The 12326-nt window shown below is 33.7% G+C and overlaps 1 protein-coding gene across 1 annotated transcript in view; it reads right to left on the reverse strand.

Moving 5' to 3' along the window:
- Positions 1 to 10519, reverse strand: part of LOC142341456 (uncharacterized) — a 107702-nt gene extending 97183 nt beyond the window's left edge. The window contains exons 1-2 of the mRNA XM_075392411.1: positions 10121 to 10519; positions 3229 to 3605 (exon numbers count right to left, since the gene is read on the reverse strand). Coding sequence (XP_075248526.1) covers positions 3229 to 3605; positions 10121 to 10229 — 486 coding nt within the window. The 5' untranslated portion in view covers positions 10230 to 10519. The remainder of the gene's footprint in view (positions 1 to 3228; positions 3606 to 10120) is intronic.
- Between the last annotated feature and the right edge of the window lie 1807 nt (positions 10520 to 12326).

Genomic DNA, 12326 nt, shown 5'->3' on the forward strand with positions numbered 1-12326 from the left:
AATCGAGCACAAGTGTTGAAAAATTTGAATCAAAGCAATATAGATCAGGGTAAAACTCTCCGATATAGAAAACCCGAAAACAAGACCAAATCAATATTGGATGCAAGTTATTTGTTATACGCTAAATTTTGTTAATTTTGCATCAAACAACACACATATTCCAACACTGGAGTCTCATTTCATCGGATTAGCTCAATCCAATTGCAGACCATTGGTCTGCAGCAGACTTTCTGTCAGTTTCAATCGTCAACGATATCCCCCCCCCCCAAAAAAAAAATTGGAAAGAAATCTGCTTTGAACATGTTTTAGTTTCCTGATTGTTTACTTGCAGCTGAACTCAAAATTTGACCGATATGTATTGTTTGCACCAAAAATATTTTGAAAAATGCCACAAATTGCACCGTTTGAGACCGTTTCCATTCTCGAAGAAAATTAAGGCAAAACTTTTATATATTTTTACTTTTCTTCATATAATCATGAAACCAAAAAAAAAACGCTTGGTGTTTAAACATTATGGAATCAAAATTACAACTATCAAAAATGTCCGTCAAAAAATTGGAATAAAAACCAATGAAAAAATTTTTCACTTACGGAATGAAACAACTTACAACAGCAGCAAAATTATATGTTTACGCCAAAAACTAAACGTTCACAATAAAAAATAGATAAATTTTTTGTTCTCCTTTCTTGTCAGCAGCAGTTATATGGTTTCGAATTGAAAAGTGTCATGAAATGTGTTTTCTCGAAATTTTGGAAGCCTTTCTCGAAGAAAACTCAACAGTTGAAAACCCAATTATTATAACCAGTGACATGAATATTGATACCCAAAATGACCCTCAGTTAGTGATGTATCATAAAAAAGCAATTCTGTCAAACAACTTCATCAATTAACGATCAATAAGAACTATACGAAAAGGCTAAACTACATGTACTGATCTTTCTTTATACCGAAAATTCACGCCCCAAAATGACGTGCTTTAGCGTCAAAATTTTGCCTATCAGTATTCTGTTCTTCTGAAATGGCCATTGAAAATGACAACAAATGTAAACCTCAATATGGGGCATATCATTTTCAAAAAATCACTTGCCAGTTTTAAATTATAAACTTTTACTCCAGGAGCGTCTGCAAAAAACAAAGACGACCCAAAAAACAAAAAAAAAATGTGCGAGTTACCTTTGAAAAGTTCACCAAAATGAGAACACTGACTTGCTTGCTGATGAAACTAATTAAAAATTACGTAAAAATCACCGATGGTGGTTCACACATAACCTAAAAAATGAACAACAAAAGAAATAAGATCCACGAAATAAAAGAAAAAAATGAAATTTAGACAAAAAACACCTTAGTGCCTTGAAAATTTCGAAGCTTGCCAATGGCAATTGGAAGCAAAAACTCTAAGAACACAAAAACAATAAAAATCAGTTTTACCTGGAAAAGTTTAAATCTTGCATTGGTAAATCCAGACAAACCTATTTCTCAATAAAATAAGAACGAGAAAAATACGAAAGTGTTGTTTATAGCATGTTAAAAAAAATTAATACAACAATTGAAACAAACACTAAAGTTTTTAACGTATTTTTTTAACAATGGAAATAAAATCGGCTCGAATGTACATATTTATATAAAAAGCAGTTAACTGCCTGTCCCCAGAGGAACAGACGCTAAGACAATCAAAGAGAAATTGTCAGCTAACCAAAAAGTGGGAGCCAGGAAGACAATGTCAGCAAAATCTAGTCAAAGTAACAGCACAGGTAACAATGGCTTTCCCTGTTAATCTGAAAAAATTTTATATACCAAAGGATTCTTTATATAGAGCTTAAAGACAGCCCAAGTTGAGCCATTACACAAAGAAGCATGTAAATTAGAACAAAAAAATCAGCCCATCTTGTTTATTATACGGAGCCAAATTTTTGAAAGGATCATTTACAACCAAAAATCTACAATCTTTGAATAAATATGATTGTTTTAAGGCAAACAATTTGGAATCAGAGCAAAACACAATAATATTGATGAATTATTAGAACTAACGGAATAAATCAGATTGAATTGTAAAGTAAAAAAGGTACTTAATTCCTTCATGGATTTCAAAAAAAATGTTTTGATAACACCAATCTCAATATTCATCTACATAAACTAGAACGGTACGGAATTACAGGCTTATGCCTGAAATGGACCTTATCATATCTAACAAATCTCTCTCAATGTATTCTGGTAAATGGATTTGTGTCTGAGTGGAATAAAGTAATAATCTTTTTAATATACATTATTGACTTGCCCCCCGTGTGCAAAAAGATTATCACTATTCTTGTAGCCGATGATGCAAACATAGAAGCCCTAGGTTGTTCACAGAAAGACCTTCAAAAAGACCTAAAAGGAAATAAAAAAGAAAATTAAAACGATTAAAAAGAAAATTAAATTAGCGTATTGCTGCTGAACTTTGTCTTCGCTTGAAGCTATTTATATAATGAATGTTTTTATTGAATGTTTTTCCTTAAGTAATGACCCCATTACTTAAGGAAAATAAGTCGGTAGAATAATTTCAATAATATTTTTACTAGGTATATATATGTATATATATATATATATATATATATATATATATATATATATATATATATATATATATATATATATATATATATATATATATATATATATATATATATATATATGATACACTCAGTTTCAAAAAAAAATTGTTTCATATTGATGCTAACTGTATGTTATTTTCCCTCTTGGGCAGCCTGAAACAGAAGCTTTGTGAACATCGTAATCTGTCCGTGTTGATTTAATATTCAATGATTCAACTGAAAAAATTCTTTATTTCATTCTTTTGCATATTTTAAATTATCAAACTGTTAAAAAGGATTAAGGAAGCTTTAAGATTATAAATTATTGGTCGATAAAAAAGAATTCTGATTTTTAAAAACGCTTCGGATTAGAATTCAGGACTATACAGTTTCTGCTATACAGTTTTTTTAATTAAAAAAAAAATATTTTAAAGAGTACATTAGATGATTTAATAGTGTTAACCTTATTGACAAGATTGTTCGTAGATCAATATCAATCAATAATATACTTATTTAATTTACAGCTGTAATGTTTTTGATTTATTAATGGTTGACTTATTATGTAAACACTTACAATGCCGAGTTGTGTATTATAGTACTTTATTATCTAATTCTGACCTCAAAAATCCACAAACTTCAAAAATGCACATCCCTTACCATCAAATACTGATGTCCTGATATATCGTCGTGATGAACAGTATGCAAAACAGCCCAGGGGTAATTCTGCAAACCCTCCGACTCGCTCAGACTGTCATCAAACAACACACTTTCATTCTTCATAAACTGGTCAATGGTTATAAAACCCAAATGATCACTGTCAGGATCAAAAACATATTTCGGATGAGCAGTCAATTTGGAATGCAGTCCTAGCTTCTCCGTTGAGCATTTTGTCTCGATTCGGAAGGTGAACTGTTCCTGAACAATTTGGGAAAAGGTGCAGTTTGTAGTATTGCAATTTGATTGGCAAGAGAGAAAATTCAAATCTGGGGTTTCATGAACTTCTGCTGGTGCGTCTGAGAAGAGGCAGTACCTTCCTGCAACATAAAACGGCATTTGTTTCACATTCAGCAATAAGAGTTGTGAAATCTGCAAAAAAATGAGAAGACCAATAATCTGCTAACAAAGCTCACAACAGTATCTTACACCAGCGAATGCAAAGTAAGCCGATAGGCAAGCAAGCCGACAGAAAAGCAAGCCGAAAGTTATGTAATCTATCAGAAATAATACATTGTTAGCCGCTACAATCAACACTGCGCGTAGTATTATAGTGCATAATGCATTCCAATGTACCAAAAAAAAGGTCAATTTTTAGATATCTAGTGGGTACGGGCAAGCAGACCGCTGTCCATGGCCATGCCTCTCATCCGCTGTGGGATGTAATCCGGAAATCGCGGGCCGGTTATCGCGGCAAAGACGCGACGCGCGCCCACCGGCCCACCAGGGGCAACTTAAAATACCGGTATCCCAAAATTTTTCGGCTTACTTGACCTCATTTTCAAAATTCGGCTTGCTTGCCTATCGGCTTGCTTGACCGCCACCATCTTACACCACCCCCGCTTTTGAACGTCGAATAATTATTTATAACCTCAAAGTTCTACTTTTAAAATATTTCCCTCTGGTTTCAGGAAAAACCTTGGTTTTCATATCTCAGACAAGGTCGGTATTAAAATGCCATTTGACTGCCACGCGGTCCTACCTTAAAGCGCTTCAAACACGGAATTAACAAAAAAAATGCTAAAACGTGGCAAGTTTTCACTTTCCCAATTAGTGCTAAATACAGTTGCTAAAAATTTTAGATACGTAAAACGCAAAACAGTGCAGCGCAGAGTTCAAAATGAATTCCCATAAAACTGATGTACAGATGTTGGGCGCTCTTTGAAATACGAATTCGTCTTCTAACGTGCGAAAAGCGGAACCTCGTCAACAAAACGTCAATTCTCTGGTCTCGCAGCCGAAAGAAGTAGTGATTACGCCACAAAACATACTTTCGTCTATTAAATAACTCTAAACTGTGAGCATTTTTGTGATCCATGTTAAGAAATTAGAATTTCAGGCTTGTGTGGACAAATGAGAGTTACGAAACCTGAATGAAATTTGCTCAAAATCGGGAATGCTTGTCACTATTATTCAAAGCCTGTCTTAGCGTGAACATGATTTTGTCATTTTTGCAGGATGACAATCACTGTTGACCACATGAGTTTATTGTTTATCAATACAGTATTTAATTTCAACAAAACAGAAAACATAACCGACTAACGTCGGGCGAATTGCTCTCAAACGACCGGCGAGCGATTGGCTTCGTGAACAGCTAGCCACGGTTTAGTGACCTCAGGGCGCTACCTGTTTATCCCGTTTCGCAATACGAAAGTCAAATGAGTCAGACAAAAAATCGGCCAAGCGAAAAATTGCATAAGACAAACAAGACTAATATATTTGCTACAAATTGCTTTTGAGAGAAATTAACAATAGTTTCCTAAAAAGTGCTCGTTAGATCATTTATGACGAAAAACATTTCAACTATAACTCATTCATAATGAGGATCAGAGATGGTAACATTACGCCACATAACAGCAAAACGTGAACGAGAAAGAGAAGGAAAGGAACCCCAACTGAAAGAGAGAGAGAGAGAGAGAAGGCGACAGGAATATCTTCCATGATTGCATTCGACACTGCAACTTCTAGTTTTCTAAACTTGTTGATAAATAAATCATATAGAAAAAAACTAACAAAGGCAAAAATAAAAAGTTTTCAACTTCGCAATAAAGAAAAACAAAAACCATTTTTTGTCTCAAAAGTTCTGTCAAGTAACCCATCTCCGAGACTTGGAAAGTTTCGTTGGCCAGTAATGGTCTTTAAACTCAGAAAAAGACAAATATTGAAAAAAAAATGGGAAATTGCAAATTTTAACAAAATGCTGTTAAAATTTAAGACATTAATATCTTAAGAACCAATTCCTTGACTCAAGAGACTATCCAGTATCCCTGTTTCAAGCCTGAAATAGTTTCACTGGCTCATAAAGATCCATACGCTCGGAACAAAAATTTTTCAAAAATTTGAAAAGTTCAAATCTTATTCAAATATAACTAAAACTGGAGTCATAAAAAATGTTGATCACAATCCCATTAACTCTAAAAACTATGCAGCAGCTTTTTATCAAACCTTGGAGGAGGCCCCAGGGCCTCTGTTGCCGGAAAAATTTCAAAAAATTGCAAATAATTAAAAATTGCTTAAATTTGTGATATTAAAATCTTGAAGAACATTCCATTACATCTAAAAACTATGCAGTAACGTAATATCAAAGCCTAGAGGAAATTCCGTGGTTCTTGAGGCTAGAGAAACCTAAAGAAATGACAAAAAATTTCAAAAAACTTGCAAGTTTTATAAAAAAAAACAGCTGAAACTTGTGATATTAAAAAGTTGAAAATTAAATCATGACCAACAAAAATGTTCAATTAACTTATTATCAAACCCTAATGGAGGATTTTTAACCCTTGAGGCTCAAAAAATCTGAATAACGACTATTAATGTTAAAAAATTGGAAAAAATATCAAAAAATTTGCTAGAATTCGTGATGTTAAAATCTTGCAAGACATTCCATTTAATATAGAAACTATTCAGTAACCTATTTTCAAACCCTAGAGGAGGTTCCTTAACACTTAGGGCTGATAAAAAACAAAAATGTCAAAAAGCTTGAAAGAAATTGCAAAATAGTATAAATTAGCGTTTTGAGCAAGCGGTTGTTCGCCAGTAGCTAGCCATGGGAGGGGGAGCACCGGGGGCTGATTGGGGGGGGGCAACACTGGGGTGGGGGCAACAGCGCGGTGGGGGGGGGCAACAGGGGGGGGGGGGGGTCAACAGTGAAGGTGTCTTTAACCTCTAAGAACCGCCCTTCTCACCATAACTATAAGTATGTCTCCAAAACAGTTTGAGCTGAAACAGCTGAAAGGCTCTAAGAGCACTTAATGCCCACTAGGCGTTACCTGTTTATCCCGTTTTTGAGGACGAAAAGTAAAAAAAAAAGCGTCAGACGAAAAATCGGTCAAGCGAAAAATCGCATAAAAAAAGACCGACAGGACTAATATAATTGCTACAAACTTCGTTTGAGAGCAATTAATCAGATTAAAATCAGATTATCACTTTGATAATCTCCCTCTGCATTATTTATTGAGGACAAAGATAGGAGCAGATTGTGGACAATAGCAGACTTGCACTCTCCTATATGATGTCTCCTAGGAAAAACTAGTTTCTCAAATGGCTCGGTAAGTAATGTGCGTTCGCAGATAATGTTCCGACCCAGCTCATCCACTCATCCGCAGACAATCATCCACTCAATTGTCCACCAAATGAGGAAGCGCTATTAAACATTCCAAAATTCCAATATTGTAAAAATAATTGGTGTATGCAAAAAATGGATTCCAACTCAAATCACTTAGTAAAGTTAAAAATGCCACATTACAGCCGATGACACCTAGCATTAATAACACTACGAGACAAGACAAACAACAAAATCAAACAAAAAAAATTATTTACATCCAAAACTCAGTGTCTATTTTTTTAGAAAAAAATACTTATTGTGTCAAATAAAATCTAAACTAAACAAATTGATTTGTACTTCATTAGAAAAAAACCTTGGAGCAGTACTTAATGAGACTCGGCATCAAGTAGCCAAAAAACAACAAAAACGGCTAAGTTAAAAATACGTTACTTTTTTTTGAAAGCAAATGATTTCAAATAACGAAAACCATTAGATATCGACAGAAACCTTATAAGCAGTAGGAATGTCGGACATTGAGACCTTTCGTAACCCAGCATGTCGTGCGTCTATAACACAAATACAGACGAAAAACAAAAATACCATTAAATTTTGCGAGAAAACGGCGTCGAAGCTTTTAAAAACCATAAACTATTCTGTAAAAAGCAAAATATGTTCGATTGCGCTTCCATTGAACACCAATTATATAATATGAGAGCACTGACTAACGAGACTTAAAAAAGTAGACTAAAAATAAGTAGAAAAAAGAAGAACAAAAATGGGGCAAAGTTAATAAAATACATTTGTAATTTTTGAAAATGATTTTGAAAGTCATAAAAGAATTGGTATCAATCAAAATCATTTAATAATTTCATTTATTTATCAAAAAATCAATTGAGATAAGTCACTATTCAGAATATGTCATCCGTCTACAAGATCAAATAAAGAAATTTTTACTAAAAACCGGTGTCGAAGCCGTTAAAGCAATAAGCAATGCACTAAAAACATAAGATATGTTTAATTGTGTTTTTCGTCAACACCAATAAAGTGATATGGGACTTTTAAGTAACGATAATAGAGAACAAAGGAAAAAAGAAGAGCAAAGTGTGAAAGTGTCTATTTTTAAACATTTGATTCCAAAGTCAAGAAAAGATTTAGATATCAACAGAAATCAGTAAATAGGTTTCTTTGTTGATCCATAGGAAACTACTAGACCAGCAATTATCCAGAATTTTTCATAAGGAATAAAAAAACGAAAAACAAAGACAAAAAAATTCCATTAAACTCAGCCAGAAGACATTAAAATCATAATCTATTCACTAAAAAAATGTTCGACCGTTACTTCTTTTTAAAAGACAATGTTGCAATTTTTGACCTCCCAAAAAGTCTCAAAAGACAAGAGGAAGAACCTCAAAGATGAGAAAATGTCAAAAATCGAAAATTAGTGAAAACTCATAGTATCAAAGCTGAAAAACCTTTACTAAAAACGTAAAAAAAGAAAAATATTCAAATTTATTGCACTATAAAAACAATGCTACCTATCTTTAATGACCTTAAGCAACAAATTGACAAAAAAAGAACTCCCTAGGAGGCCAATTGGGCCCCGTCATTAGTAAGTCGGGATTTGAATTATTGTTCTGTAGCTAATACAAAAAGCAAAAATTACGATTTTTTTTAAAAGAATACAGTCAATGATCCCAAAATTCTGAACATAATTTAACAAAAAAGTCAACATATCAAAAGTAAATGATGCAATTTGCATAATGATCGGGTTCCATCAGAAAAAAGCAAAATTATAATTCAAAAACATTTTCAAAGGAAACGCCGAGTAAAACTAATCCTACGTGGAGTTAACGAACATTGCATCACTAGTTTTAGGTGTGTTAACACGACAAATTTCAAAATGTATTAAATATGTATTTCGCGCGAGTTTTGATGAAAAAAGGCTGAATCCTAAAAAATTGAAAAAATTTAGCCAAAAAATTGGTTCAAACTGTTCAATAACACTTATATTTTAAGAGGTAAACCCAACAACACTGTCGTTAACCATTTTAATATTTTTAACGAAATTGGCAGGAAATAGCGTAAAAATACTGAAAATGTGAACAAAAACAACGAAAATCAGCCTAATGTTCACAAAACTTTAAACTTCGATAACTCCGTGGAAGACATTCAAAATCTTTTTACTTATATATTCTACGCTGGACAGGCTTTCTAATGATACCACTCACAACTCTCTACGGTGAATATATTGATCTGCCAAAACTAACTGAACAAAAAACACCATTTCAGTATGTTCCTCCCCCATTCAATTGGGTGGGATCAAATATTAGATACGAATCGGTGACCCTCTAACGTTTCCGTGCGAACATCTGATAATAAGTACAGGTATATGGTGCTCGAGAAACTATGATAATAATACTGGCTGCTAAAAAAGTTCTCATGTGTGATTGTTAACTGCTACGAAAACAAGAATATGGATAAATCTGTTTTCGCAAAATATGATAAATTCATTTTGGCAGCGTCACACTGACTGTTGCACTATCTTATCTTCATGCATTATCGCTTAAGCATCATTTTACAACTTTATCTGTCGTAAAATAAGTCAAAATTTAGAAGTACTACAAGCTGCCAGTCCGGATACTCCAAAATTGAGAAGATAATAAAATAAACAATTAACACTGCGAAGAAATGCCTTCTAGAAACTTTTGCTAATGCGGTTGGATGTATCGAGTTATCAATTTATTGAAACGAGCTCCGTAGGTCACAGAGCAGAACCATTGATAACTGCCGTCAAAGACAGTAGTCTTAAACGTGCTTAATTGTCATGCTTATTGGACTTCCGTGTCCAATTTTTATTTTAATTCACTACCTGATAGAATTATTCGACACCTGGACAATAAAATTTTCCTAATAATATATTTACGGATAGAGCAATCACGTAGTCTGTAAATTAGAATTAATTTACAGACATTAAATCCAATATAGTAGATAAAGGCGGATAATTTGCAACTTGCTGGCAACAATTATTTGCTCTTTACAATCTTTTGTATTTTTTTAAGATAAAGAGTATGCTGTCCACTGAGGTCTAAATTAAATCTGTACGTTTCATCTCCCCTTAACTAAAAACATTTTCAAAATTCCTGGTAATCTACGCGAAACGCGCACTTGAAAAAATGAAACCACCCAACGATTGAATTTTGCCATTAGTTACACGTCTTAAAAATCATAGCTCGTAGACAAATTCTTTTCACTTTTTTCATGTTCGGTCTTACCGGTTCTTCAAAGGTTCCTTACCTTGATTAGGGTTAACATCATCAACCGCATCCACGCCATACTCCTCAACCAACAGAATAAATGTAAGTAGAAAGAGGCAAAAAGAATTCGTAAAGCTATTAGCTATCATTGTTCAAATCTAAAATTAAAATATTCGCTTGTTTTTAAAGTCTACATTTAATAACAAACTCTGTAGTAGTTTACACTGGTTTACTGTCTGGTATTTTCTGAAACTTGAAGCAATTTAAATGATTTGTGAATTGGGAGTTCTTTCTAACGACTACAAGCTTAATCAATTGTTCTTACGTGGTCAGCCAACGTCTCAAAAGAAGTGACGCAAGACTATTATTATTACATACCACTTGGTCACTTTATTACAGTGACTGAATTCATTTTCGGATCTGGCTGAATTCTTAAGTGTATGCACTGCCGGTGGTTAATTAATAATGCAACAGAACCAACATCAACAACACAGATTTTATTTAACCTGTATGTTACCATGTCTGTGCTTGCACTGAAGCGGCAGTACCACCTTAACATGGTTTTAGCATATACTGTATGAATTTTATTCTCTATTAAACACTCAACACCTTCACCACCCCCCCCCCCCTCCCGCTCCACCTCCCACCTGCTGTCAAGTTCAACCAGGAGTACTTACATCTCTCAAGGTTGAGAGATACAGCTCCATATAGATATTTCCGCGCTAACCCAGTATTTTTTTTACCCAGACTTTCTCTCTCAGTGGCATCTTAGTTTTGCATTTTTTGTTCCAAAAATAATGGGCAGAGCTCAACGTTCTTTACAGGAAGCTTCTGCCGCTCAAGCTATGCAACCGGTTGGTATAATTCGCCGTTAAACTTTTGAGCGTTATCAATACGCTAGAGAGGGTTGCACATAATGTGCCACCCCTTTCATAACAAACTTCAAAACCAAAAAAAAATTTTATCCAATATTTCAACATTAAAATTGATTGGCTCCTCAAACTAACAAATTTCAGTATAAATTAAAGAACAACTACACTGAGTCGTCTTGAACAAATTTCAATCCCAATGGCCAGAAGCAATTTCAAGATTTATCAGAATACTAGTAACGCAGAAAACGCGTCTACCAGATTATTGAAAATTTCAATAGGAACAAATCCTTCTCATTTTGTACAGCAACAATGTAAAAGGATTATCAGAAAAAGAATGTAGAACACGCTTTAACCTAATGTTCGAAAATTTCTATCAATTTTTTCTTGGATTTATTTAAGACTTAATAAATCGACAAAACAGAATTTTGTTAGGACTATATCAAAAAGCTTGTCCCTCTCTATAACTGCATCATCTTCCAATAATTGTCGAGCAAACAGCTGATTTTATATTTAAAAAACTATTGGTCTAAACAAAGAACACGACATAGGAGAAAGTGAACGAGAACAGATATGTTCAGCCTACTTTTCTACTCAACCATACAATATTTTTCGCAGCTCTAAAATTTGAGCATTCTACAATTTTAATTTGAAAAAAATAACAGCTGAGCAAATATAAGATGGCCAGAAAAAATTCAGAAAGATCTGCTTTAAGCTACTGCATTTCTGCAGCCCCCACTTATACGTATTTGAGCATACTGATAAATAAAGTTTTATTTTGCATGAAAATCAACGATGAATTAGCATTACCCATATATTAACGAAATGAACGTTATACATGAACGTTATACGTGAAATACATATATCCAAATGTTTGTTTCCGTTTCACATAATGTTTGCTCAAAAGAATTGACTGATCAAGTCAGTTTTCTGAGAATCTATTGTTAAGGTGCTTTCATTTCAGTCAGTCAGTCACTCGGGAAATGATAAGTAAACAGGGCCTTAGTATTGATGAAAACTAAAATTTTAGGGTTGCAAAAATATCAACTAAATCGGGTTGAGGTGCGGCAACAGAAAACATCCAAAAGAAATTCAAAAATAAATAACCGACCAAAGACGGAAGAATTGCTCTCGTATGGCAGAAGGGGACAGTCGGGGACAGTCAATTAAACCAACTCTTTTGATTAAATTTTTATAAGCAAACTCCAGAGAATTAGGTTTGGATTGAGTCACTCACGCGTGTGTGAGTGACTGGGAAAAATATATCTTTAAAGGTAGAGAAAAAAATTCAAGAAAAGTTACCGCAAAAATTTTTCAACTGTTTTGAACTTCGATTGCGAGGAAACATTTTTTAGAACAATTTGTTGCTATATTGAA

Source organism: Convolutriloba macropyga, chromosome 6, assembly GCF_964194025.1.
Source record: "Convolutriloba macropyga chromosome 6, txConMacr16.3, whole genome shotgun sequence".
Lineage (NCBI taxonomy): Eukaryota > Metazoa > Xenacoelomorpha > Acoela > Convolutidae > Convolutriloba > Convolutriloba macropyga.